Source organism: Hypomesus nipponensis, chromosome 13 (assembly GCF_054491055.1).
Source record: "Hypomesus nipponensis isolate SF chromosome 13, ASM5449105v1, whole genome shotgun sequence".
In the NCBI taxonomy this organism is placed as follows: Eukaryota; Metazoa; Chordata; class Actinopteri; order Osmeriformes; family Osmeridae; genus Hypomesus; species Hypomesus nipponensis.
In genome coordinates this window covers 1640001-1667078 of record NC_140373.1, presented here as the reverse complement: position 1 = coordinate 1667078, position 27078 = coordinate 1640001, and the positions used below count along the sequence as shown (strand labels likewise).

Genomic DNA, 27078 nt, shown 5'->3' with positions numbered 1-27078 from the left:
TCTCCTGCTGATAATGCTACTATCCTGCTGGTACTGCTGTTCTGCTGATACTGCTACTATCCTGCTGGTACTGCTGTTCTGCTGATACTGCTACTATCCTGCTGGTACTGCTGTTCTCCTGCTGATACTGCTACTATCCTGCTGGTACTGCTGTTCTGCTGATACTGCTACTATCCTGCTGGTACTGCTGTTCTGCTGATACTGCTACTATCCTGCTGGTACTGCTGTTCTCCTGCTGATAATGCTACTATCCTGCTGGTACTGCTGTTCTGCTGATACTGCTACTATCCTGCTGGTACTGCTGTTCTCCTGCTGATACTGCTACTATCCTGCTGGTACTGCTGTTCTGCTGATACTGCTACTATCCTGCTGGTACTGCTGTTGGGTTTGGGATGAGGCGGGGATGGGCTGGGGGGGTCAACACTCCCTCACACATGTACACTGACGCCTGAGCTGGATTGTGTGTGCAGGTGTGTGCAGGGGGAGCTGTGCTGCGTGGCCGCGGGGCTCCAGGACTACCAGCTGGTGGAGTTCTTCATCAAGAGACTCAAGCTGTGGATGGGCCTCACCAGGACCAAGAAGGTACCAGGGCGGGGAGGCAGGAGGAATCAGGGACTACATTCTATTAAGTTGTGATGTTGACTTTAACTTCTCTTTTGCTGTCTCTCTCCCTCCAGTTCAGACACAGGGTGCAGTTTGAAGGCATGGAGGCCCCGCCCTCCAGATTCTCACAGGACTCCCTTCCATCCTCCCCCCTGTCCCCCAGTCCCCTCTCCTCCCCCCTGTCCTCCTCCCCCCATCCCCTCTCCTCCCCCCTGTCCTCCTCCCCCCATCCCCTCTCCTCCCCCCTGTCTTCCTCCCCCCATCCCCTCTCCTCCCCCCTGTCCTCCTCCCCCCATCCCCTCTCCTCCCCCCTGTCCTCCTCCCCCCATCCCCTCTCCTCCCCCCTCTCCTCCTCCCCCCATCCCCTCTCCTCCCCCCTGTCCTCCTCCCCCCATCCCCTCTCCTCCCCCCTGTCCTCCTCCCCCCATCCCCTCTCCTCCCCCCTGTCCTCCTCCCCCCATCCCCTCTCCTCCCCCCTCTCCTCCCCCCCCCATCCCCTCTCCTCCCCCCTGTCCTCCTCCCCCCATCCCCTCTCCTCCCCCCTGTCCTCCTCCCCCCAGGCCCCCCTGGACCGGCTGCTCCCCACCCTGGCTCTCCTGCTGGGTCGCTTCGACCAGGTCCTCCAGCTCACCCTGGACATCCAGAGCCTGGAGGAGAGTCTGGAGGAGGCCACCGCCAGGAGGAGGAGGCTTGATGAAGGGGCAGGAGGAGAGGAAATGGAGGGAGGGGGAGTGTGGGGGCAGGTCAGAGAGAGGAGAAGTGGAAGGGTCGATAGAGGGATTCCCCCCAGGTCCTCCGTCTCCTTGTCCTCCTCTACCCTCTCCGTGACCCCCTCTGTCAGTCTCTCCTCTCCTCCGCGCTCTGCCCACCTCTCCCCGCCGCGTACTCGCTGCTCCAAATCCTCCGTGGCCGTGCCCCACATCCACAGCTCCAGGAACGCCCACCCCTCGGAGGCTGCCCAGGCTGCCCGCGGGAGCTTGGGCGCGGGCCCTCCTGCGGGCTTGCCCAGACGCAGGGCCTGGCACTCTGGGAGCTCTCAGTCAGCCAACGCAGCCTGGCAGAGCCCTGGGGGGGGTGGAGGAGGAGGAGGGAGAGAGGGAGGAAGAGGAGGTGGTGATGGAGAGGGAGGAGGTGGGGGAGATGTGGGTGGAGGGGCCCCCTCAAAGAGCAGACCCAGGAGTGAGGAGGGGGACAGGGGCCACTCCAGGGAAGGGGACAGGGGCCACTCCAGGGAGGGATCAGGGTTAGTTAGGGAGAGGGGTCCTGTAAAGAGAAGAGCCTGGATCTCAGAGAGAGTGGATGTAGAGAGAGACTGAGTCAGGAGGGGGGAGGGGGAGAGAGATGGGAGGAAAGAAGGGATGGGAGGCAGAGACAAATGGAGAGAGGAGAGTTAAAGAGAAAGAAAAGAGAAAGGTTGAACTGTAAAAGAAAGTCCCTGCTTTACTGTAGATGTTGTTGACTAAATGTGCTTGCTAAGCTAGGGATGTTCCTGACATCAGATTGGATACTAAATGTTTGTAGGTATTCATTGTGTAATTTCAATGTATAATTTCATATTTATACATCATATATATATACAAAAAATGCAATGTGACGTTGTAGATGTTATTTTTCTACAAAGTAATAAAGAGTTTGCCTGTGTGGCCGTTAAGTGACTGAGTCGTCCATGTGTGACCCCGTGTTACCTAACTCGAACCACCTCTGCTGTAATCTCATCAGGAACAGGGCTCCGTGGCAGGTTGTTACCGTGGTGATAAGACTTCCATCCAGGTCGGTCCAGTAAACACATGAGTACATTCAGTAAAACATAATGCTGATACGGTGCTGCTGTTGGATCAACCTAATCCTGAATACTGAAAAAGAAGATTGAAACATTGAAAACTGAAGTATTGAATACTAATGACAGCCAATGATGCACGCTTACATCCGTTTACAGGCCAAATTGACAACATGTTGCTATCCACCATAACTCTGTGTGTTCACACAAAAGCTAGGCTTTGTTTTGTTTTTTTTATTAACGTTCGTATGTGTTTATTCTATGTGTTTGGTATAAACACAGCATAAGGCTTTCAGGTAGCCAGCCGGCCCTGTGTGTCAGGTTTACCACGGCAAAATATGCAAAGGCTCATGGGTAATCAGTTTGTGTTTTATCCTTCCTGTATTGATCAGAGACGTAGCCGGGGGGGGGGGGGGGGAGCCCGTTTTAAAAGAAGGGGGCCACAATTTTATAGATTTTTAAGACATTGTTCTGTTTATACCTTTTGACTTTGTCAAGAGCACATTTCTTCTGCTGTTGTACATCTGCCAAGTCAGCGTACTTTAAGAAAACATAAACGTTGAAATCACCATGAGTACACACTTATCAGCACACAGTGTTCCCTGTTTTTAATCTCTTGACTGACTTTGTCTAGAGGCCACCCGTTATGTTTCTCCGTAATAATCAGTCTTAGCGGAGAAGGCCCAGTCTCCTTGTGTGACCCTGCCCTGTTCACACTAACAGCTGTTTGCTAGGTTATCTCTGTGATAACGGCCATCCCAGCTGAGATGACCTGCTCCTGTATATAAGACTGTGGTGATGTTAGGCTCCACCACTGTCCTGCAAGTTCCACAGGTGAGTCTTGTGGTCTTAAAGCTTGAGTGAGGCACTAAGTTTGGCGTTGTAGATCTACAGACTACTGTTAGGCACTTTGCGACATTAATAAGAACGTGAGACTATATATCGTTTAGCAGACACTTATCTAAAGTGACATACATGAGGGATTTGAACCTGCATCCTCTTGATCTGCAATCAAATGCTCTAACCACTGAGCTAAACCTATTATAATGGGGCTGGGCCTTTTGGCTCATAAAATAGGGTCCACTTCATTTTTATTTTTTAAACCTTGCTTTAAAGTAGTTTTTAATTTAGATAAAAAATTGTCTTAAATTCCCCATGACTTTCTTTCTTTCGCTCTCTTGCTTTGACAGTTGTGAAGGTTTGCTGGTTGCCAGGTTGTGTTCTATTGCCAAGTTGTGTTTGATTGACAGTTGCCAGAAGTGACTGTTGACCTGAGAAGACATGAAGTGTGTGTTGGTTCTGTGTGCCTTGGTGGCGCTCTCTGAGTGCTTCCAGACGTAAGTTTCCCTCAACTCTGCTGTGCAGCCTCTGTGAGGCTCTGCTGTGCAGTCTGTCTGTCTGTCTACCTGTCTGTCTGCCTTCAATTTCCCCTCTGGGAAGAATGAAGGATCTATATATTTGTCAAATGATATGTGTGTATATCTATATAGCTCTGTGTGTATCTATCTGTGTGTACATCTATATCTCTGTGTACATCTCTATCTGTGTATATCTCTGTGTGTATATCTTTATCTGTGTGTATATCTATCTGTGTATATCTCTATCTGTGTGTATATCTATCTGTGTATATCTCTATCTGTGTGTATATCTCTATCTGTGTGTATATCTATCTGTGTATATCTCTATCTGTGTGTATATCTATCTGTGTATATCTCTATATGTGTGTATATCTATCTGTGTATATCTCTATCTCTGTGTATATCTCTATCTCTGTGTATATCTCTATCTGTGTGTATATCTCTATCTCTGTGTATATCTCTATATGTGTATATCTCTATCTCTGTGTATATCTCTATCTCTGTGTATATCTCTATCTCTGTGTATATCTCTATCTCTGTGTATATCTCTCTGTGTATATCTCTATCTCTGTGTATATCTCTGCTTGTGCTCCAGGGTCCCCCTGATAAAAGGGAAGAGTGCCAGGGAGCGTCTGGAGGAGCAGGGCTTGTGGGAGATGTACAGGAACAAGTTCCCCTACAGCCCAGCCGCCAAGTTTGACCAGCAGTTCTACGGAAACGAGCCCATGACCAACGACTTTGACGTAAGAGTCACGTGAGTTTTCTTCTCTGCAGGTTTAGGTTGGACTCAACTACGCCTCTCTCAGCTCTCTGGTCTCTCCTGTCCTCTCTGGTCTCTACTGTCCTCTCTCCTGTCCTCTCTCAGCTCTCTGGTCTCTCCTGTCCTCTCTGGTCTCTACTGTCCTCTCTGGTCTCTACTGTCCTCTCTCCTGTCCTCTCTCTGGTCTCTCCTGTCCTCTCTTCTGTCCTCTCTCCTGTCCTCTCTCTGGTCTCCTATCCTCTCTCCTGTCCTCTCTCTTATCCTCTCTCCTGTCCTCTCTCTTGTCTCTCCTGACATCCTCTGGTCTCTCCTGTCCTCTGTTAACTGATATCCTCTCTGGTCTCTCCTGTCCTCTCTTCTGTCCTCTCTCCTGTCCTCTCTTCTGTCCTCTCTCCTGTCCTCTCTTCTGTCCTCTCTCCTGTCCTCTCTCCTGTCCTCTCTACTGTCCTCTCTCCTGTCCTCTCTCTGGTCTCCTATCCTCTCTCCTGTCCTCTCTCTGGTCTCCTATCCTCTCTCCTGTCCTCTCTCTGGTCTCCTATCCTCTCTCCTGTCCTCTCTCTGGTCTCCTATCCTCTCTCCTGTCCTCTCTCCTATCCTCTCTCCTGTCCTCTCTCTTGTCTCTCCTGACATCCTCTGGTCTCTCCTGTCCTCTGTTAACTGATATCCTCTCTGGTCTCTCCTGTCCTCTGTTAACTGACATCCTCTCTGGTCTCCAGCTGGCCTACTTCGGGGTGATCTCCATCGGGACTCCTCCCCAGTCCTTCAGTGTCATCTTTGACTCCGGCTCCTCCAACCTGTGGATCCCTTCTGTGTATTGCAGCAGTGCAGCTTGTAGTATGTACACGATGTTTTCCTCTCTCCATGTTTCCCTCCTCTCTCTCTCTCTGTCTCTCTCTCTTCTCTGTCTCTTCTTTCTCTCTCTCTCTCTTCTCTGTCTCCCTCTCTCAGTCTTGCACTCTGTCTCTCTTGATCTTTCTCCCCTCTTTTATCATATCTTATTTGTGTATGTCTTGTTTTCTCTCTCCCACACTCTCACCCTTCACTACACGCAGACAACCACCACAAGTTCAACCCTGGTTTGAGCAGCACCTACAGGAATTCTGGCAAGAGTCTCTCCATATCCTACGGCACCGGCAGCATGACAGGTTTCCTGGGTTACGACACCGTCAAGGTGACACGTCTCTCACAACTTTACGCTTAGAAAGTCACAGCGTTGGTTCAGAAACAGTAACGTCTCAAAGTCAGCACATTGCTGTTTATGTTTGTGTTTGCCTAACCCGGTCCTTTTCTCCTCCTCCCTTCTTTCCTTGGTCACACTCCCTTCATCCTCCCCACCCCCCCTCCCCATCCCCCCTCCCCATCCCCCCCCTCCCCATCCCCCCTCCCCACCCCCCCCTCCCCACCCAGGTGGGAGGAATCCAGATCAGAAACCAGATCTTTGGGCTGAGCCAGAGCGAGGCTCCCTTCATGGCCCACATGAAGGCTGATGGGATCCTGGGTCTGGCCTACCCTCGCCTGTCTGCCTCAGGGGCCACGCCCGTCTTTGACAACATGATGAGTCAGCACCTCATCAACCAGGACATCTTCTCTGTCTACCTGAGCAGGTGAGATGTGCAGCAGGCTGATAGCCACACCTAGCATAGCAACCACTAGCAGCATTACACCTCGAACACAAGCCCCCCTATTTTGACGATCTGAAAAGCAAGTATCAAAACGCAAAGCGCAAGTAACTTTGTGGGCGTGACTTCAGCTTGGTTGTTATTTTGCCGGCGGGATAAATGACTTTGCGCCTGGCGCAAATCTAAAAAGGGTTGGTCTGAAGTAGCTACATTACTAATGGGTGTGGTTTGGGCGTAACGTGCAATAAACCAATCAGAGCATCATCTCACATTCCCTTTAAGAGCAGCGCTTGTTCCATAGCGAATTGCTATTATAACGGCGGATTTGCCAGGCGCACGCCAGCGGTTCACAGCCGAGGAGGTCGACGTTGTCGTCAGGGCCGTAAAAGATAGAGAAGTGACATTGTATGAGAAAGGCAGAGCAGCTTTCTCATTGCACTAAATTGCCCACTCATGCTACTCATTGAAATTATTATTCTTATTTTTACATATATATATATTTTTTTTTTAATTGTTATATTTTTTAATTGTTTAGTTCTTAGAATTAATTTAAGTAATGTACTTAATTTATACCAGCATATGTTTATTGTTTGCACCTTCCTACCACAGCAAATCGAGTATTTGTGTAACATAAGCTTCATGGCGAATAAACCGAATTCTGATTCTGATGGGCATGGGAGAAGAAACCTAACCAAATTAGCGTCGGTTAAACAGTCATGAGAGGAAATTGCCACCGTTTTTACAAATGAAGTTCACATACATAAACATTTCTTATGAAAATCTTTTTATAATCATTGAAGAAATGTAACACGCCATTAATCAAAACAATGTAACGTAGCTTCGCAGAAAGAAGACCCTGGCCTCGCCAGCAGTGCGCACGGACCAAGCTTGCGCCCTTAAATTGGCATCTGAATATTACGCCATTGACTTTAAACCACGTTTTTCCCGGTCAGTGGCGGAATTGTTTTTCGGAAACTGCAAAATAGCACCAGGGAACGTTTGCGCCGGAACACCGCCCACGGGAGCGCAAAGTCATTTCGACCTGCGTCTGTGGAGGGAAAAGTCGGCTTTGCGTCCAAACTAGGAATGACACTTGCGTCGTTGACTAAGTCAATTGCGCTGGGTGCAAGATAGGGCCCTAAGTCTTATTAGCCTAGCATGCTAGCTTGGTGGATGGGCATTGCTTTTCCTGTGAGGGTAAATGTGTTTTTTCCCCTCATAATCATCCACATTATACTATTACATTATAGGACATTTTATCTTCATAATGAGTTATTCTCCCTTTCTCTCTCTCTCTCTCCCTCCAGAAACTCTGCAGCTGGCAGTGAGGTGACCTTTGGTGGAGTTGACCCCCAGCACTACACTGGACAAATCACCTGGATTCCTCTGTCCTCTGAGATGTACTGGCAGATCACTGTGGACAGGTACTAATGGAGCCTAATAGAGAGTGACACATGCTTTATAGAGGAGCTATGTCGCCTTACAGAGAGTGACATAGGCTTTATAGAGGAGCCATGTAGCCTTATAAAGAGTGACATAGGCTTTATAAAGGTGCTATGTAGCCTTATAGAAAGTGACACAGGCTGTATAGAGGTGCTATGTAGCCTTATAGAGAGTGACATAGGCTTAATAGAGGTAATGCAGGGTCACTCATCACATCTCAGCTACCGGGCCTGTAGTGATGTCCATGCTCTCCTCCTGGCAGTATTACCATCAACGGCCAGGTGGTGGCGTGCCAGGGAGGCTGCCAGGCCATCGTGGACACCGGCACCTCTCTGATCGCCGGACCCCAGGCCGACATCGCCAGCATGAACAGGGCTGTGGGAGCCACGCCCCAGAACGGAGACGTGAGTTTTCGTGGCAACCTGGCCCTGTCGCGCCACGCCCACGCGCACGGCCAACACGATTCAAAAGAGCGCAAACGTGTTTGTTATTACACCTTATGATTATGGGTATATATATATATGTCCCTTTATTTCTCTCTCTCTATCTAACCCCCATCCCTTCCTCAGAATATGGTGAACTGTAACTACATCAGCAGATTGCCTGAAATCACCTTCAACATCCATGGACACGCCTTCACTCTCCCTGCCTCTGCCTACGTCCGCCAGGTCAGTGTGTTTGTACATGTACATGTAGTCATTTACAGTAAGACAGGGACATTCCCCCCGAGGTAAGTAGGGTGGAGCGCCTTGCCCAAGGACACAACGTCATTTTGCACGGCGGGGAATTGATCCGGCAACCTGTTGATTTCTAGCCCGACTCCTTCACCGTTCAGCTATCTGACTCCCCCCCCCGCCCCCCCCCCCCCCACACACACACGCCTCTCAAGGAACACATGACCTCTGTCCTGTCTAACTGTTCCTGTCTCTCCAGTCTCAGTATTACGGCTGCCGTACCGGTTTCCAGGGCGGCAACAATCTGTGGATCCTGGGAGACGTCTTCATCAGACAGTACTACACAATCTTCAACAGAGCCCAGAACATGGTGGGCCTGGCCCAGTCCAGATAATCAAACACAGATCAATCCATCTGCTACTCGATCACCTTCACCATCTGCTACTCGATGTATCACCATGTATAGACTGCCTGTGCCTACTCAAGTGCAATATCAGAACCAACACAATTGCTAGCGATTGTTAAGTGGCGGTGTTGTAGTTTTTAGTTTGAACATAACAAAAAAGCTTTGTGCTATGTATTTTTTTGTTCTCTAAGAAGAATAAAGTGGTAGCATCCTGAATGACTTCATGGTGTGTGGTTTATGTCATACTTAGTCACAACAATGATCCTCTATCCCTGATAATAATATAGTGTTTATATAGCAGCGAACAACATTGTTGATTAATGACAAAATTCAACCTTTCAAAACTTAATTTGTAAACCTTTTTGGGGGAGAGTATTTTTTCAACCTTTCAAAACGTCTTTTTTGTGCGCAATTACAATAAATAATTTTGATCATGCCAAATACAACAAAAAAATGCCTTGAAAAAACGTAACGTGTAGAAAGCACAGATATTTATACAGATATCATTTATTTAATGATATATAACATTTAAGGAGTGAAAGTAAAAAAGTTGTTAGAAAAATAAATAGTAAAGTACTGAAACTTGAAAAAGTCCACTTTCTTCTTTCTTCCCATCTCTGGACGAGTGTGAGGCCGAGCGTCATTGTTAAGATGAGCACATGGGCTGGAGTTGGATAAACACGTTTTCACCAAACCCAGGTCTGTGTCTTGTGCTGTCACCAGGACAACGAGCCTGACAAAGATATGAGGAAATACAATTCTTCAAAATGTTAGGGCGACACCTGAGTTTTACTAACACACCTAGCTGTCTCTTATGTAGAGCCTGGATAACCAAGATAAGCTTTATAGTTTGAACACAAACTCGTTTTGAAGCGTTTCAGATGAGGGACTGGAGAGGAAGTCTGTTAAGTATGAGGAACCCTGGGTGTGTCTTAACCTGAGCTTGTGAGAAAACATGTATTTCCTTATTTCAAAACAACATCCTACTACAGCACAGGCAACACACCTGGAAGTTCGGTAAAAACTTGGATTTAAAGAATTAAGCATCAATACCGTTGAGGGTTACAGTGCAGTGGAGCCCGAAGAAGATTGTGTGCAGGAAGTTGTTTGGGAGGTCAGTATGAGTTCACCATAGCAGTTCTGTTTACCTTAGCAGACGCTTGATTTTTATCCAAATTGACTTACAAGTGGATTTGAACCTGCTGTCCAATGCTTTCACCACCGAACTGTACCTATACGACTGATACATAATCTCAAGCTCCTGTAATACTGTGAAGCCTGTTTAGACCTAAATAACTTGAGTTTAACTGGGGATAGACGTTGTTTGATTGACAGGTCGTTTTTGATTGACAGTTGCCAGGAGTGACGGTTGATAAGACATGATGAAGTGGCCGATGGCTCTGTGTGTCATGGTGGCTCTCTCTGAGTCCCTCGTCAAGTAAGTGACCGTGTGACCTCTGATGCGCTGTCGCCTCACTGCAGGAAGGCCCCGGGTTCGATTCCTGCTTGGGGCTGTGTGGGGCACTCAGGTGGGCTAATAGCCCAGGCCTTCCACTGTGGAGTCTACCTGCTCTCTGTTCTTGCTTCACTTGAAAAAACATGAAGTGAATGTGAGGTAGCTGAGATGTGTGCAGAATGATCATCAGATTCTCGTGCATGTATATCTTTATCTGTGTGTATATCTATCTGTGTATATCTCTATCTGTGTGTATATCTCTATCTCTGTGTATATCTCTATCTCTGTGTATATCTCTATCTCTGTGTATATCTCTATCTCTGTGTATATCTCTATCTCTGTGTATATCTCTGCTTGTGCTCCAGGGTCCCCCTGATAAAAGGGAAGAGTGCCAGGGAGCGTCTGGAGGAGCAGGGCTTGTGGGAGATGTACAGGAACATGTTCCCCTACAACCCAGCCGCCAAGTTTGACCAGCAGTTCTACAGCAACCAGATCATCACCAACGACTTTGACGTGAGTAGAACTGGAGAACTGTCCCCTGTCTGCTGTTTGGATTATTATATGTATATATTTTTTTGTGTATCTAATTATTTTATAATTTTACCAGACACTCTCTGGTCTCTCCTGTCCTCTGTTATCTGATATCCTCTCTGGTCTCTCCTGTCCTCTGTTAACTGATATCCTCTCTGGTCTCTCCTGTCCTCTGTTAACTGATATCCTCTCTGTTCTCCAGCTGTCCTCTGTTAACTGATATCCTCTCTGGTCTCTCCTGTCCTCTGTTAACTGATATCCTCTCTGGTCTCTCCTGTCCTCTGTTAACTGATATCCTCTCTGGTCTCTCCTGTCCTCTGTTAACTGATATCCTCTCTGTTCTCCAGCTGTCCTCTGTTAACTGATATCCTCTCTGGTCTCTCCTGTCCTCTGTTAACTGATATCCTCTCTGGTCTCTCCTGTCCTCTGTTAACTGATATCCTCTCTGGTCTCTCCTGTCCTCTGTTAACTGATATCCTCTCTGGTCTCTCCTGTCCTCTGTTAACTGATATCCTCTCTGTTCTCCAGCTGTCCTACTACGGGGTGATCTCCATCGGGACTCCTCCCCAGTCCTTCAGTGTCATCTTTGACACAGGCTCCTCCCCCTTTTGGGTTCCTTCCATCTACTGCAAAAGCGTAGGCTGCAGTACGTACACACACACACGCACGCATCACTCGTTGAAGTCATGTTGAAATACCAACATTTATCGCTGACTGTTATAACTCTTTCCACACAGAGAACCACCGCAAGTTCCACCCGCTGTTGAGCAGAACCTTCCGGAACACTGGCAGGATTCTCTCCATTTCCTACGGCACCGGCAGCATGGCCGGCTTGCTGGGCTACGACAACGTCGAGGTGACACCTTCACACAATACTACACTCACCTGGCCTACCACATTGTCGAGGTGACACCTTCACACAACACTACACTCACCAGAGAGTCTGAACGATTTAGGAATCTGAAAAGTTTGAATTAGATGTTCACCCTCCCTCCTTCTCCTCCCTCTTTACCCCCCCCCCCTGGCCCCGCCCCCCATCTCCCAGGTGGGAGGGATCAAGATCAGAAACCAGATCTTTGGTCTGAGCCACACTGAAGCTCCCTTCATGGCCCACATGAAGGCTGATGGGATCCTGGGTCTGGCCTACCCCCGCCTGTCTGCCTCAGGGGCCACGCCCGTCTTTGACAACATGATGAGTCAGCACCTCATCGACCAGGACGTCTTCTCTGTCTACCTGAGCAGGTGAGGAGGTGGACCCGGCCTTGTAGATGGGAAATGAGTCCTGGCTCTCTGGGTGTAGAAAGTGCTATTTCGTTTCAAGATGATATTTTTTCTGCGGGAGGGAAAGGAGTTCTCACCCAGAACATGCTGAAGTTCCCTCCCTCCCTCCCTCTCCCTCTCCCTCTCCCTCTCCCTCTCCCTCTCCCTCTCCCTCTCCCTCTCCCTCTCCCTCTCCCTCTCCCTCTCCCTCTCCCTCTCCCTCTCCCTCTCCCTCTCCCTCCCTCCTTCCCTCCCTCTCTCTCTCTCTCTCTCTCTCTCTCTCTCTCTCCCTCCCTCCCTCCCTCCCTCCCACCCTCCCTCCCTCCCTCCCTCCCTCCCTCCCTCCCTCCCTCCCTCCCTCCCTCCCTCCCTCCCTCCCTCCCTCCCTCCCTCCCTCCCTCCCTCCCTCCCTCCCTCCCTCTATCTATACCACCTCTCTGTCTCCAGACACCAGAAGGGGGGCAGTATGGTGACTTTTGGTGGAGTTGACCCCCAGCACTACACTGGACCAATCACCTGGATTCCTCTGTCCTCCGAGACATACTGGCAGATCACTGTGGACAGGTACTAATGGAGCCTAATACAGAGCTATGTAGGCTTTATAGAGGAGCTATGTAGCCTTACAGAGAGGTACACTGGCTTCATAGAGGTAATGGTTAGTATGTAGTGGGTGTGTAGGTACTAGATACAGTAGATCACAGAGGTCATGCACGACCCCGTGATTTCACCCCATTTTTTATATTCCTCTGGCAGCGTGACCATCAAGGGGAAGGTGGTGGCGTGCCAGGGCGGCTGCCAGGCCATCGTGGACACCGGCACCTCTCTGATCCTGGGGCCCCTGATGGACACCCTCAGCATCAACCAGGCTCTGGGGGCCACCCGACTGTTCACTGACGTAAGCACTGTGGTACTGTAGCAGGGATGTGGTTACTTTACACTGTGGTACTGTAGCAGGGATGTGGTTACTTTACACTGTGGTACTGTAGCAGGGATGTGGTTACTTTACACTGTGGTACTGTAGCAGGGATGTGGTTACTTTACACTGTGGTACTGTAGCAGGGATGTGGTTACTTTATACTGTGGTACTGTAGCAGGGATGTGGTTACTTTACACTGTGGTACTGTAGCAGAGATGTGGTTACTTTACACTGTGGTACTGTAGCAGGGATGTGGTTACTTTACACTGTGGTACTGTAGCAGGGATGTGGTTACTTTACACTGTGGTACTATAGCAGGGATGTGGTTACTTTACACTGTGATACGGTAGCAGAGATGTGGTTACTTTACACTGTGGTACTGTAGCAGAGATGTGGTTACTTTACACTGTGGTACTGTAGCAGAGATGTGGTTACTTTACACTGTGGTACTGTAGCAGGGATGTGGTTACTTTACACTGTGGTACTGTAGCAGGGATGTGGTTACTTTACACTGTGGTACTGTAGCAGGGATGTGGTTACTTTACACTGTGGTACTGTAGCAGGGATGTGGTTACTTTACACTGTGGTACTATAGCAGGGATGTGGTTACTTTACACTGTGATACTGTAGCAGAGATGTGGTTACTTTACACTGTGGTACTGTAGCAGAGATGTGGTTACTTTACACTGTGGTACTGTAGCAGAGATGTGGTTACTTTACACTGTGGTACTGTAGCAGGGATGTGGTTACTTTACACTGTGGTACTGTAGCAGGGATGTGGTTACTTTACACTGTGGTACTGTAGCAGGGATGTGGTTACTTTACACTGTGGTACTGTAGCAGGGATGTGGTTACTTTACACTGTGGTACTGTAGCAGGGATGTGGTTACTTTACACTGTGGTACTGTAGCAGGGATGTGGTTACTTTACACTGTGGTACTGTCGCAGAGATGTGGTTACTTTACACTGTGGTACTATAGCAGGGATGTGGTTACTTTACACTGTGGTACTGTAGCAGGGATGTGGTTACTTTACACTGTGGTACTGTCGCAGAGATGTGGTTACTTTACACTGTGGTACTGTAGCAGGGATGTGGTTACTTTACACTGTGGTACTGTAGCAGAGATGTGGTTACTTTACACTGTGGTACTGTCGCAGAGATGTGGTTACTTTACACTGTGGTACTGTCGCAGAGATGTGGTTACTTTACACTGTGGTACTGTCGCAGAGATGTGGTTACTTTACACTGTGGTACTGTCGCAGAGATGTGGTTACTTTACACTGTGGTACTGTAGCAGAGATGTGGTTACTTTACACTGTGATACTGTAGCAGAGATGTGGTTACTTTACACTGTGGTGTACTTTACACTTTTCTCTCTTTCAGCATGTTGTGAATTGTATCATTGTTGACAAAATGCCCACGGTAACTTTCAACATCAACGGACATGCCTTTCCTATACCAGGCGCTGCCTCTGTGCTTAAGGTATGTTTCCTGCTGTGTGTGTTTGTGTGCGTGTGTATTTGTGTGTGTGTGAATTCAAGGCTTTCCAGGAAGACATTCTCTGTCGTGTCTGTCTGGTTTAACTGCTTCTGTCTCTACAGTCCCACTACTATGGCTGTCGAACCGGTTTTGGAAGCCTGGACTCCAGCCGGTGGATCCTGGGGGACGTTTTCATCAGGCAGTACTACACGATCTTCAGCAGGGCCAAGAACGCAGTGGGCCTGGCCAAGGCAAAATAATCAAACCCAGATCAATTGTGAAAGTACCCCTGAGCCATAAAAAAAAATGTCCGCTTGAAAACGAGATCCTGATCAACATGACCAACATGATTTTGATGACCTGTGTGACAGTTTTTACTGATGTCGACCTGTTTAGAACGAGGCAGGTGAATGATCAGGCAACCTGCTTTTTGTTGGGGGTGGGAGGGCAGGGCGGATTGACAGTGAAAAGACAATGAATTTCCTCTGCATGATTAAATGATAATGAGTTGTAGCATCTTGAATAAGCTGGTCGAGTTTGTTTAAACGTGTTTCAGAAAATCTTGTAGCGTGAGAGTGGGAGGAAACACCCTTGATCGTTTATTTGTTGAAGCGACAACTATGACAGGCTATATTCAATCATCAAACTAAACAGAAAAGGAATCTACGCGGTTAGCAGATTTGTGTCAACAAAGCAGACAGTTATTTCAAAGAGAGAAGGCAGGGTTTGAAGTATTAAAACTTATGACCTCTACACACAAACTGTGACTCCAGTTTTAGTATTCAGAATCAGATCACCCGGTGGTGGAGTCTTCCTCTTGTAACAAAAGTTTATCGTTGAGTTTGATGACGAGGGAAACAAAATCCATGTGGTTCACGAAGTCGGAGCAGATGATGTTGATGCAGGTCCTGCCTGGTCCTGGAGTCTGTGTCTTCACCCAGCCCAGCAGGCGAGGCAGACAGGCCAGCGTGGTGTGACGCAGGGAGCCCAGCACGTGCTTCAACACCTCCTCTGGACTCTCAGGCAGCGTCAGGTTCAGTCCCGAGACGAAGAACCGAGCTGTCAATCACAGAGAGGGTGTCGTAGCAACATACGATACTGTCTACATGCCTACATGATACTGCACAAATCCTAACAACAATATCTGAATAATACAACAACAACAAAAATCCATTCTTTAGGAAAGATAAACAAATCATGTATTAACTGTTCATCAAGAAGCACCAGTATATCAGATATTCACATTCTTTTGACACCTAGCTCAGTGTGATGGTGCGTAGTGAATCAGGTTCCCAAACCTGGTCTTCCTTCCTGAAGCTTCTGATCCAGCACTGCTATCACCTTCTCTGGGTCCAGAGTGTCACCGTAGTGGTAAGGCACAGAAGGCCACAGCTCCAGGTTGTGGTCAGAGGCCCTCCGGAAGTCGTAGGAGACGATGACCTGCTTCTTCAACCCCCAGCAGGTCTGCAGCGTAGGGAAGTCCTGTGGTGTCACACAGGGACATTAAGCTGACATCAAAACACTTCAGTGTGTGTGACCGTGTAGGCCTGTCTGCGAGTTCATCACACATTCATGACAAGCAGCAAAGTGGGTGTGTGATCAAACTCTTTTACATTTGATTCTGTCCTCAACATCATGTACTAAACACAGTGATTCTCAGTGTTTCTTATCTTAAAGTTAAGTTTTCTTGTTCAGGGATTCGTTTAGTACCTGTCGAAGAAGGAGTTTGGATCCAAACAGCGTCTTGATGAATGACACAAGGTGTTCGTGGTTGGAGTCACTCAGGTTGTGGAAGTGGGACAAGGCCAAGATCACGACCTCCTTCGGGTGGTTCTCCAGCCAGCTGTGGATCTCACTGAGGACACTCTGACACACAGTTATCCTCTAAGTAAGACTGTTTCTTACAAGTATTTTCTAAACTGGAAGCTTTCCATGGATATTTTGGGGTGATTAACAGGGAAAACATACTATTCTGTTTTAGATAAACAAATGATTTCAGTTTTGCATGAAGTACTGCGAGTATAGTCTCACCTCCACAGTGCTGTGGGTGAAAAGGCCATGTGCAAAGTAAAGTGTGTTGCTGCTGTCGTCAGGCTTGTGGGCAATCCTCAGATCAAAGAAACGAACCCCGAGTTTCAGCTGCTCTGTGACTCCAGATTCCTGGAACAAGCCAGCTGCAGTTCACACACAACCTGTTTTGTATATAACGTTTTTATTGTATGTGTTGTGACTATGGTGATCGATATTTGTGTGAAATTGAATAAAAATATACGGTGGAAAAAGCCATGTCTTAACATTAACATAAAAATGTAAATTAACTCACCGACATCTATCTTGCAGGCCTAGCGTGTTTACGTACCTGGGTTGTAGCCCATCTGTAGATGATTGGCCTCAACACGAAGGGAAACAGCTGGTCCAGCTGGACCAGCTTGTCCGGTTCCATGACAGGCGAGGTTCGGTCCAAGTCGTAGCACATTGTGTCATGGCTGCCTACAAAGAAACACACGAATAAACAGTTTGTGCAGAGCGCAGCAGCACTGCCAGCCTAATCCTCAAACTCCTCAAATCAGTTTTTGAAAACGGTATATGTCCATCCCCGCACATTTCTCATATTGAGAAAACTATATTTAGCGGGCACATCCTAATTTATATATAATAAAAAAAAAGCTGATGCAAAACCATAGTAGGCTAAGGTGTGGTTGCACTGTGCAAATGTGGACCGTTCCTTAAATTTGACCAAAGTATCTACTAAATTAAAAAAAAAATACATATTTATTAAATATTGTTTAATAATATTATACAAATAGTGTATATTATTTTTATATAGGCTACATAAAGTCTAAATGTTTACCAGGTATAGCTAGCTCCCACAGCGGTCTTGTATGTAGTTTTTCAGGTAGTTTAGACATCCAATCAGCATTCGACTCCTCCAGCTCTCCTGTTCCCTCTACCAGCTCTGAAGCCATTCAAGAACCTGGAGGAAACAGAACAGGCTGGAAACTCAGATCTGAGGGGGGTTTCACAGGCTTACCTTTCTTACTGAACGTGCAGATATTTCACGTGCAAACCAACAGTATACGTTGTCGAAAAGTTATTACATTTACATGTATTCATTTAGTAGACGCTTTTATCCAAAGCGACTTCCTAGAGAGAGCTTTACAAAGTGCATAGGTCACTGATAATAACAACAAATAGCCCCCAAAACATTGCGGGTAGCAAAACATGAAGCACATATAGAAGCACATATATATTAGGACCAAGTTACCTGTTGCCTTGTCACCTCCCAAGGTCTGTCACGATAAATACCTTGAAAGCACAATTCCAGCCTTGTACAATATTTTTGTGCAGGCTATCTCACGTACACTTACTTGTGTAGCGGATATCTACACGTCCTTTACTGTTCTTGTGTGAACGAAGACAGCTGCTTATCTCCAAGGGCGTAGGTTTGGTCTCAGCTTTAGTAGGGCCGAAATTGCGTATAGCAAAGGCAAACATGTGTAAGGGTGGAGGTAGCCTAGCAATTGCGTCCAATCGTGGAACAATGGTTTATCTCAATCTGGTGGTAATGGTTAATCCAGAAAGTGGTTTCTAGTGATGCGTCATGCATGACCAAGTGAGACATGGGAGGAATGTGCACTGTAAATATTAAACCGACTGGAAGGAAGAACGGACCCAAAACATGTTCTTGTGAAACCCCAGGACAGAAGTGAGGTTTCAATCGATTGAAACCTTTTCAAGCAGTAAGGTTTCAATCGAACGCTGTTCAGATGGAGTTTATGCCCCTTGTCATCAAACTCAATGATAAACTGTGCTCCTCTGGTTATAGCCTATATAAGGCCTAGCCTAGGCCTGCCTATCAAAGGTTTATAATTTCCCTTTAGAGCTAGACAAAATGCCTATAGTGACTCTTTGCAGCAAGTATTTTACTCTGTGGTTCCCGCCCTGTATATTACAGTCTGGCCATTTATAAAGCAATACAGTGATACTGGTGATTTGTTTGTTACTGTGATCGTTATGTATAATAAGTTTAATGTATACACCAATCTCCTTACTCTGAGAACACAGGGGGAACAGATTTCCCTGGAGGCCTGAGGAACGTGGTCCCCCCCCCCCCTGTTTATTACAGTCTGGCATTTATAAAGCAATACGGATACTGGTATCCTGGAGTAGCGTACACTATAAACGAACACACACACAATCATATAAATCACATTCAGCGCTCAACCAAGCAACAAGAGAAAACATGATGTCGCGCACCCTCAAGGAACGACCCGTCGATTATCGCTCCAACACTGCCACCATCAGTTTAGAATTGATGCTGGATTTTCAGAGTCCCAGACATGATCTGGAGACTCGCTTGCACCCAGATTTCCCTGCAGAGTTAAAACAAGTGAGTCAGCTTTGACGGGGCATTGGATTAAGATGTTAAGATTAGCATGGAGAAGGACTACTTCAAAAATAGATAGCCGTGCAGACCCAGCTCGCTTGTTGAGTATCGCTTTCCTGGGAGCAGATACGCCGCTGAATAACCCGGAGAGCACTCGGCCCGTCGGACATTTAACCCTTGTTCCACCCGTTGACAAATCCCCCCGTCTGGGTCCCCAAGCGGCCCGTTACTGCTTCAGGTAGTAAGTTACTGTCACCGTACATTTGGGACAAACATTGTGTAACCGATTTATCAGGAGAACTGGAGGTTAGCAAGTCTTCGACCACAGTTAAGGAGAAAGCTAGTAGCACTAGCCTAGATAGCTAGCAGTAGTATGTAAATTAGTAAATTGTCATTCAATGCTGCTCAGATGTTTCGAAGATATGCCTCTCTAGCTAATTAGCTAATAACATGATTCGCTATCCAAACAGAGGTTTTATGATCGGATCTGGCAATTGAATTAGCTTTGCTGATACTAGTGTGTTGGTAGCTTGTATACTTTGTCCTGTACAAATAAACATTTCGAAGACAAATCTAGTTTAGATTTTGTAGTTAGCCGATAGCAGCTAGTTAGGTTAGCTAGCGCTAAAACGACCCGAGGAATGTTTGCAATCTAGTTAATGTAGTTAACTAGCTAGCTTGATCAGCTAATGTTTATAAGCAACGGAAGTATTGTAAGAAGATAGTTCCTGGCTGGATCCACGTGCACTATGTTGGAGGGCGCTGTCATATTTTACGCCTGTCAAGGGCGGTGGGCGTGGTGGCGAGTTTCATAATAATATATAGCAGTCTAACATAACGGTTATACTTGAAACATCTGAGTTAATGTACTGTATATCTTACATGATAATCCTGCCTTTCATGGACAGTATTAACTAGTTATCTGGTTGTTTACTGTGTAGGACTATGGCATCTGGAAGCGAAGGGCCAGGGTCCACGAGCCCCACGCCCTCACCTCCCCGAACCGCCAACCGTCTGGCTAAAGAGAAGTCTCCGTACCTGCTCCAGCATGCATATAACCCGGTAGACTGGTGAGTCGGACACACACACACGCACACATGCACGCACACACACACACACACGCACACACACACACACACACACACACCCACACACACACACACACACACACACCCACACACACACACACACACACACACACACACACACACACCTGCTCTGGCTAGCAATAGACAAGCAAACTCAACAAGTTTACAGTTAAAATATGTTGTGTGTAAAATTATGACACGCTGCTTTACCGACTTTAATAAGTTACTTCAAACTGTGTTCTGATGCGATTTCATAGGTATCCATGGGGACAGGAGGCCTTTGACAAAGCCAAGAGTGAAGACAAGCCAATATTCCTGTCAGGTGATTTATAACCAGCCTCTGTTTAAGATGACATGCAGTGCCTCTGGTAGTGGCTACTGTGCATGTTTATAACAGTGTGATCACACAGTGTTCATGTGATAATACAGTGTTAATGTGTTCATCCACATCCAGGATTTGTTTTACGTCTCAAGATCACGTCAGATCAATTCAATTAAACTCAATTCACTTCATTTATCCTGAAAGAAACTCCAATGTTCAGGTACAAGGCTGTAACAACAAATGAGTTTCAGACCTCAGTACAATAAAAAAGTAGAACACGATCATTTAATGATTTAAAACATTGCTCTGCTCCAGATATTTCCCAGAGCTACGATCTGTTGTTGGGCCTCATTAACACTCAGGTGTGTGTGTGTGTGTGTCAGTGGGCTACTCCACCTGCCATTGGTGTCACGTGATGGAGCGAGAGTCGTTTGAGGACGTGGAGATCGGACGAATGCTGAGCGAGAACTTTGTCTGCATCAAGGTGGACCGCGAGGAGAGACCCGACGTGGACAAGGTCTACATGACCTTTGTCCAGGCCACCAGTGGGGGCGGGGGCTGGCCCATGAGCGTGTGGCTGACCCCCGAACTTCGACCTTTCATCGGGGGCACCTACTTCCCCCCCAGGGACAACGGGCGGCGTCCCGGCCTGAAAACAGTCCTGACCAGAATCACAGAGCAGGTGAGGGTCCTGTGGGTGCTGTGGGTGTCTTGTTGGTCTCTCTTCTATCGTTTTCTTCTCCTCTCTCTCCTCTCCTCTCTTCTCCTCTCTTCTCTCTCCTCTCTTCTCCTCTCTTCTCTCTCCTCTCCTCTCTTCTCCTCTCCTCTCTTCTCTCTCCTCTCCTCTCTTCTCTTCTCTTCTCTCTCCTCTCCTCTCCTCTCTTCTCTCTCCTCTCCTCTCTTCTCTTCTCTCTCCTCTCCTCTCCTCTCCTCTCCTCTCCTCTCTTCTCCTCTCTTCTCTCTCCTCTCCTCTCCTCTCTGTTCTCCTCTCTTCTCCTCTCCTCTCTGTTTACCTCTCCTCTCTTCTCCTCTCCTCTCTTCTCTCTCCTCTCTGTTCTCCTCTCCTCTCCTCTCTGTTCTCCTCTCCTCTTCTCCTCTCTTCTCCTCTCTGTTCTCTCCTCTCCTCTCCTCTCCTCTCCTCTCCTCTCCTCTCCTCTCCTCTCCTCTCCTCTCCTCTCCTCTCCTCTCCTCTCCTCTCCTCTCCTCTCCTCTCCTCTCCTCTCTGTTCTCCTCTCCTCTCTCCTCCTCTCTGTTCTCCTCTCCTCCTCTCCTCTCCTCTCCTCTCCTCTCCTCTCCTCTCCTCTCCTCTCCTCTCCTCTCCTCTCCTCTCCTCTCCTCTCCTCTCCTCTCCACTCCTCTCCTCTCCTCTCCTCTCCTCTCCTCTCCTCTCCTCTCCTCTCTGTTCTCCTCTCTTCTTCTCTCTCTCTTCTCCTCTTCTCTTATTTTCTCCTATCTTCTATGTTCTCCTCTGTTCTGTTGGTTTTGGTGTCATAGTATCAGTGTAGAGTAGGACGGTGTTCTGTAGTGTAGGATGCTACAGTATCCTCTGTGTGTGTGTGTGTGTTTCTGTGTGTGTGTGCGTGTGATGCAGTGGCAGAGTAACCGCGCGGCGCTGGAGTCAAGCGGGGAGAAGGTTCTAGAGGCGCTGCGGAAGGGGACAGCCATCGCAGGCCAGCCAGGAGAGACTCCGCCCCCGGCGTCGGACGTGGCTCACCGCTGCTTCCAGCAGCTCGCCCACTCCTACGAGGAGGAGTACGGAGGCTTCAGGGACGCACCCAAGTTCCCCTCTCCAGGTACGCTCACACACACACACACACACACACTCATGTTCACACACAGACACACACACAGATGTTCCTACTGGGCTGTGCACCTTTCTCTCCCCCCCCCCCCAGTGAATCTGATGTTCCTGCTCTCCTACTGGGCTGTGAACCGCTCCCTGGAGGAGGGGGCGGAGGCGCTTCAGATGACCCTGCACACCCTCCGCATGATGGCCCTGGGGGGGATACATGACCATGTGGCTCAGGTACACACACACACACTCAGTTACAAATACACACACACACACTGTTACAAATACACACACACACTCAGTTACAAATACACACACACACACACACACTCAGTTACTTATCTCTCTCTCTCCTCAGGGATTCCATCGTTACTCCACAGACTCCTCCTGGCACGTTCCTCACTTTGAGAAGATGCTGTACGACCAGGCCCAGCTGTCTGTGGCCTACATCACTGCCTACCAGGTGAGCAGCTTGACTGCAGCCCTGGCGCTCTGCTGTCTTCTGGTGGTCAGAGCCGGCAGTGCTGCCAATCTGGCACACTCACAGGGCTGCAGACTGGAGAGGGCTGGCTGCTGAGTATGGGATCTAAATATAATCAGTGCTATAATCACTGATGGCCCATGGAACTGTTAATGAGGGTACACACCAGGGACTGACTGAACACACTCACTCACTCACTCACTTAGCTTTGTTTAATGAGCACATGAGAACTGGCTTGTTCAGCACTTCAATTAGGTGACATGGTTTTGTGTGTTTGTATTAGGTTGGTTTTATTACAGTGGTCTACCCCCTGTGTGTGTGTGTGTGTGTGTGTGCAGGTGTCTGGGGAGCAGCTGTTTGCAGATATGGCCCGGGATATCCTCCTCTACGTCTCCAGAGACCTGAGTGACAAGGTGAGCCAACTCTACCATCATTAGTGTGTGTGTGTGTGTATGTGTGTGTGTGCAAGGAAGGGAGGAGATCTGGATGGATAGAGAGAAACAGACAGACACTGAAAATTGGAGAAAGATTAAGTGAGAGAGAGAGAGCAGGACCACGAGAGTGAAAGGAAAGGAGAGAGAGAGAAGGAGAGAGAGAAAGGGAGTCCTCCCTTGTGTGTGTGTGTCTTCTGCTAGTTATTGTGCTGACTGTGCATGTCAGACACAGTAGCTATCCCACAAATGATGAAATAATCAAGGCAGTAGCGAGTGTGTGTGTATATTAAGATGTGTGTGTTAGTATAAAGTGTGTATGTGAGAAGGTACAAGGTGGCACCCTTTAAAAAATGACCTTTTAAACTGTCATCCTTTCCAGGTCACCTTCTCTCCCCCTCCACCCTCTCCTCTCCCCCTTCGCCCTCTCCTCTCCCCCTCTCCTGCACCCTCTTCTCTCACCCTTCGCCCTCTCCCCCTCCCCTCCTCTTCTCCCTCTCCTCTCCCTCTCCCCCTCCACCCTCTCCTCTTCCCCCTCTCCTCTCCCTCTCCCCTCCCAGAGCAAGGCGTCCATTTTCCCTTGATTAATGACTTGGCAGCAGTGAACCAGGCAGACAATTAAAAGCACACTCATTGTGATCATTATATTCCCCCTGATTTATTATGGGACGTCTCCCCCCAGAAGTATGTGATGAAGGGAATCTAGCAGAGAGGACCTGCTTCCTGGATGCTAGTCAGGACTTCCTGTGGAAGATCAGAGTCTTTAGAGATCAGCTCAGATCTACCTCAGAAAAAACCCTGGGTTGTGTGTGTGTTGGGTTAAGTTTGGTGTTGTGTTGTGTTGTGTTAGGGAAACACCCATCCCTATTGACACACTCCCACATCCACATAAGCCCCGTCATAGTGACTGTCTGAGTGAGCTCACCCCCCCCGTCTCTCCTTCTGTGGTACAGTCCGGAGGGTTCTACAGTGCTGAGGACGCAGACTCTGTCCCGGCGGGGGGGGGTCCGGAGGGGCCGCGCCGTGAGGGGGCGTTCTGTGTGTGGACGGCGTCCCAGCTGAGAGATCTGCTGCCGGAGGTGGTGGGCGGGGCCAGCGTGGGCACCACCCTGGCCGACCTGTTCATGCACCACTACGGGGTCAAGGAGCCCGGGAACGTCGACCCTGAACAGGTGTGTGTGTGTGTGGTAGTTTTGTATGCATGCATAGTATTTTCTTGTGTATGTGTGTAAATGTGTAGTAATAGGCCTTTGTTGTGTTCTGTAAATCAACAAGATGTGCGTATGTGCATGTGTGTGTGTGTGTGTGTGTGTGTGTCAGGACCCCCACGGAGAGCTGCAGGGGCAGAACGTGCTGATCGTGCGCTACTCTGTGGAGCTCACAGCTGCTCGCTTCGGCCTCAGCATGGACAGGGTCAAACAGCTACTGGCTTCCGCTAGAGCCAAGATGGCCGCTGTCAGAGCCACACGGCCACGCCCACACCTGGACACCAAGATGCTGGCTTCCTGGAATGGTAAGGGTTGCCATGGTGCCCTTCTCCTGACCGTAGATAGGTAGAGTTAGAGAGGGAGAGAGAGGAGGGGAAGAGGAGATGGAGATAGATAGGGAGAGGGAGAGGAGATGGAGGTAAATAGGGAGAGGGTGAGGAGATGGAGGTAGATGGGGAGGTGGTAGACCTCCCAGATACCCAGAGAGGAGGCATGAAAGCTGGGTAGCACCAGGGTGACTCCCCTAGCCCCTACTGGAGGCTGTCTACAGGCTCTAATGAGACACTCTGAGGCTACCTGTGTGTGTGTGTGTTGAGACGCTCTGAGAGGTGTGTGTGTGTGTTTTGAGACGCTCTGAGAGGTGTGTGTGTGTTTTGAGACGCTCTGAGAGGTGTGTGTGTGTTTTGAGACGCTCTGAGAGGTGTGTGTGTGTTTTGAGACGCTCTGAGAGGTGTGTGTGTGTGTGTGCCCCCCAGGTCTGATGCTGGCGGGGTACTCCAGGGTGGGCTCAGTGCTGGGAGACCCCGCTCTGCTGGAGAGGGCTGTCCAGGCTGCTCGCTTCCTCCGCACACACATGTGGGACGCACAGCGCCGGACCATGCTGCACGCCTGTTACCGTGGAGACGAGATGGAGGTGGAGCACACGTAAGAGATGATTGGACGATTGATTGATTGTCCGACTGATTGATGGACTGATTGGTCAGCTGGCCACACACACACACATTAAACACACACACACATTAAACACACACACACATTAAACACACACACACATTAAACACACACACAGGCCTGCTATGCCCACAACACACCTTGTCTGAAGGGGTTCTCGTTAATGTTGCCATGGCGAACGCTCTGCCCCAGATAGGGGGAATGACTGAGTGTGAAATACCTTGGAATCAGCAGGAACGCACATACACACACACACACACACACACACGCACGCACACTCACACACACACACGCTGGTCTTGTTCCATGTAGCCTTCATCAGTCATCCCCTGCAGTGTCAGCAGTGTTGCTGTTACAGGTGTCTCTCTGTCTCTCTCTCACACACACACCTTCACACACACACCTTCACACACACCTTCACACACACCTTCACACACACACCTTCACACACTGCGCTGACAGCCCCTGGAGAGATGGCTGTTTCCCTAGTTAACTGGGTTACTGGACTGTGGAGATGCTCAGGTTATGTTATGTTACGGTGTGTGTGTGTGCATTGTTGTTATATTATGTTGGTAGCAGGGTGTGTGTGTGTGCCTTTGTGCTCAAGAAGGAAAAGCAGCGAAACTGTATAAATGAGAGTACAGTGGCAGTTTTAGCGAGAGATCAAGCTGAGAAATATGCCGGGTTGCCAGGTTTGTGGTGGTTTGTCTCTCCAAACCCCCCTTTCCTACAGAATGTCCCAGAAAAATAAACACTTTATATTTAATGAGAACAAGAGAAGAGGGAAATATCTTTCTGCTGTCTCTTTGTTTGGCTCCCTCTCTCTCTCACTCCCCCCCCTCCCTCTGTCTCTCTCTCTCTCTCTCTCTCTCTCTCTCACTCCCCCCCCTCCCTCTGTCTCTCTCTCTCTCTCTCTCTCTCTCTCTCTCTCTCTCTCTCTCTCTCTCTCTCTCTCTCTCTCTCTCTCTCTTCTCTCTCTCTCTCTCTCTCTCTCTCTCTCTCTCTCTCTCTCTCTCTCTCTCTCTCTCTCTCTCTCTCTCTCTCTCTCTCTCTCTCTCTCTCTCTCTCTCTCTCTCTCTCTCTCTCTCTGTCTCTGTCTCTCTCTCTCTCTCTCTCTCAGTTCTCTTACTGAAGGAAGTCTGACAACACTCTGTGATTGGCTCTCTATGAGAGTCTGTCTGTCGGAGTGTGTTTGTGTGTGTGTTTGTGACCCCACTTAAGACTCTCTGAAAGGCCCTTCAGCTGTGAGTGTGTGTGTGTGCGCTCCTCTCGTCAGGTTCTCGTCCAGTCACAGCTCACCTCTGTGTGTTGACGTGTCCGACTGAACATCCTCACCCAGTCTGGTCCCCATGGAGACCCTGAGTCACTCTCACCTAGAACACCCCTCTCCCCTTCTCTCTCTCCCTCAGTCTCTCTCTCTCTCCCTCTGTCTCTCTCTGTCTCTCTGTCTCTCTCTCTCCCTCTGTCTCTCTCTCTCTCCTTCTGTCTTTCTTTGTCTCTCTCTCTCTGTCTCTCTGTCTCTGTCTCTCTCTTTCTCTCTGTCTTTCTCTCTGTCTCTAGCTCTCTCTGTCTGTCTCTCTGTCAAAGACTACCTTTGGGGGGTGAGGGGCTGGGGGGTGAGGATTAGGGGCTGGGGGTGAGGGGCTGGGGGGTGAGGGGCTGGGGGGTGAGGATTAGGGGCTGGGGGTGAGGGGCTGGGGGGTGAGGGGCTGGGGGGTGAGGGGCTGGGGGGTGAGGGGCTGGGGGGTGAGGATGAGGGGCTGGGGGGTGAGGGGCTGGGGGGGTGAGGATGAGGGGCCTGGGGGTGAGGGGCTGGGGGGTGAGGGGTTGGGGGGGTGTCTGGGAGATTTGGAAGGGCACTTGTATCTTCCAAAGGTCAGGAGTGTTTACCCCTTGATGTGTGAGGGAGCGTGTGATGATGGATCCTGTCTAATTATTGGACCTTCTGAAAACTTCAAAGTAGTGCTGTAGTCCTGGGCTGTATTACATTACATTATATTTATGCATTTAGCAGACGCTTTTATCCAAAGCGACTTCGAAGATAGAGCTTTATAAAAGAGCATAATGGGTCACTGATCATAACAACGAGGTAGTCCCAAACATTTCAAGCAGCCAAAACATGTGAAAAACCAAAC

At 48.7% G+C, this 27078-nt stretch overlaps 5 protein-coding genes across 14 annotated transcripts in view; 4 read left to right on the top strand and 1 right to left on the bottom strand.

The window, feature by feature from the left end:
* pkd1b (polycystic kidney disease 1b) overlaps nucleotides 1-2244 on the top strand; it is a 41442-nt gene extending 39198 nt beyond the window's left edge. The window contains exons 40-42 of the mRNA XM_084670428.1: nucleotides 471-582; nucleotides 678-817; nucleotides 1136-2244. Coding sequence (XP_084526554.1) covers nucleotides 471-582; nucleotides 678-817; nucleotides 1136-1919 — 1036 coding nt within the window. The 3' untranslated portion in view covers nucleotides 1920-2244. The remainder of the gene's footprint in view (nucleotides 1-470; nucleotides 583-677; nucleotides 818-1135) is intronic.
* Nucleotides 2245-3661: 1417 nt separating this feature from the next.
* LOC146259395 (pepsin A-like) lies at nucleotides 3662-8786 on the top strand. Its single transcript, XM_084669651.1, has 9 exons — nucleotides 3662-3717; nucleotides 4334-4481; nucleotides 5215-5332; nucleotides 5551-5669; nucleotides 5906-6102; nucleotides 7425-7541; nucleotides 7823-7964; nucleotides 8130-8228; nucleotides 8494-8786. Exons 1-9 carry the CDS (start codon nucleotides 3662-3664, stop codon nucleotides 8626-8628), a joined length of 1131 nt encoding a protein of 376 aa, XP_084525777.1. The 3' UTR covers nucleotides 8629-8786.
* A 719-nt stretch (nucleotides 8787-9505) lies between these two features.
* Nucleotides 9506-14727, top strand: LOC146259394 (pepsin A-like). Of its 2 annotated transcripts, none has more exons than XM_084669646.1 (10): nucleotides 9506-9754; nucleotides 9994-10078; nucleotides 10462-10609; nucleotides 11156-11273; nucleotides 11365-11483; nucleotides 11673-11869; nucleotides 12335-12451; nucleotides 12641-12782; nucleotides 14188-14286; nucleotides 14406-14727. In XM_084669646.1, the coding sequence occupies exons 2-10, from the start codon at nucleotides 10020-10022 to the stop codon at nucleotides 14541-14543; spliced, it is 1137 nt and encodes a 378-aa protein (XP_084525772.1). In that variant the 5' UTR covers nucleotides 9506-9754; nucleotides 9994-10019; the 3' UTR covers nucleotides 14544-14727. The 2 variants fall into 2 exon arrangements, with proteins under 2 accessions (XP_084525772.1, XP_084525773.1); XM_084669647.1 differs by having other exon boundaries at nucleotides 9976-10078.
* A 115-nt stretch (nucleotides 14728-14842) lies between these two features.
* On the bottom strand, nucleotides 14843-19574 carry LOC146259393 (PI-PLC X domain-containing protein 1-like). 5 transcript variants are annotated; one of them, XM_084669656.1, is made up of 9 exons: nucleotides 19553-19574; nucleotides 18541-18656; nucleotides 17652-17738; nucleotides 17135-17257; nucleotides 16643-16773; nucleotides 16315-16443; nucleotides 15994-16149; nucleotides 15582-15765; nucleotides 14843-15342 (listed from the first exon to the last, which is right to left on the bottom strand). In XM_084669656.1, the coding sequence occupies exons 4-9, from the start codon at nucleotides 17247-17249 to the stop codon at nucleotides 15077-15079; spliced, it is 981 nt and encodes a 326-aa protein (XP_084525782.1). In that variant the 5' UTR covers nucleotides 17250-17257; nucleotides 17652-17738; nucleotides 18541-18656; nucleotides 19553-19574; the 3' UTR covers nucleotides 14843-15076. The 5 variants fall into 5 exon arrangements, with proteins under 5 accessions (XP_084525782.1, XP_084525778.1, XP_084525779.1 ...); XM_084669652.1 differs by lacking the exon at nucleotides 19553-19574 and adding an exon at nucleotides 18760-19205; XM_084669653.1 differs by lacking the exons at nucleotides 17652-17738; nucleotides 19553-19574 and adding an exon at nucleotides 18760-19205.
* The window catches only part of spata20 (spermatogenesis associated 20), a 17814-nt gene continuing 9265 nt past the window's right edge, over nucleotides 18530-27078 (top strand). Inside the window, exons 1-11 of one of the 5 annotated variants that reach the window (XM_084669617.1) lie at nucleotides 18530-18908; nucleotides 19612-19740; nucleotides 20016-20080; nucleotides 20464-20762; nucleotides 21672-21873; nucleotides 21976-22106; nucleotides 22231-22335; nucleotides 22692-22766; nucleotides 23738-23956; nucleotides 24105-24297; nucleotides 24748-24916. In XM_084669617.1, coding sequence (XP_084525743.1) covers nucleotides 18706-18908; nucleotides 19612-19740; nucleotides 20016-20080; nucleotides 20464-20762; nucleotides 21672-21873; nucleotides 21976-22106; nucleotides 22231-22335; nucleotides 22692-22766; nucleotides 23738-23956; nucleotides 24105-24297; nucleotides 24748-24916 — 1790 coding nt within the window. In that variant the 5' untranslated portion in view covers nucleotides 18530-18705. The other 4 variants (XM_084669613.1, XM_084669614.1, XM_084669616.1 and 1 more) reach the window with 4 other exon arrangements.

Bases quoted from the DNA above. Each gene is read 5' to 3' on its own strand.
- LOC146259395 (XM_084669651.1), top strand. From the start codon at position 3,662: ATGAAGTGTGTGTTGGTTCTGTGTGCCTTGGTGGCGCTCTCTGAGTGC. The intron at 4,482-5,214 runs GTAAGAGTCACG...TCTGGTCTCCAG, and splicing joins CCATGACCAACGACTTTGAC to CTGGCCTACTTCGGGGTGAT. The intron at 5,333-5,550 runs GTATGTACACGA...CACTACACGCAG, and splicing joins TTGCAGCAGTGCAGCTTGTA to ACAACCACCACAAGTTCAAC.
- LOC146259394 (XM_084669646.1), top strand. From the start codon at position 10,020: ATGATGAAGTGGCCGATGGCTCTGTGTGTCATGGTGGCTCTCTCTGAG. The intron at 11,870-12,334 runs GTGAGGAGGTGG...CTCTGTCTCCAG, and splicing joins TTCTCTGTCTACCTGAGCAG to ACACCAGAAGGGGGGCAGTA. The intron at 14,287-14,405 runs GTATGTTTCCTG...CTGTCTCTACAG, and splicing joins GCGCTGCCTCTGTGCTTAAG to TCCCACTACTATGGCTGTCG.
- LOC146259393 (XM_084669656.1), bottom strand. From the start codon at position 17,249: ATGGCTTCAGAGCTGGTAGAGGGAACAGGAGAGCTGGAGGAGTCGAAT. The intron at 16,774-17,134 runs GTAAACATTTAG...GTTTCTTTGTAG, and splicing joins GTGGGAGCTAGCTATACCTG to GCAGCCATGACACAATGTGC. The intron at 16,444-16,642 runs GTACGTAAACAC...GGCTTGTTCCAG, and splicing joins ACAGATGGGCTACAACCCAG to GAATCTGGAGTCACAGAGCA.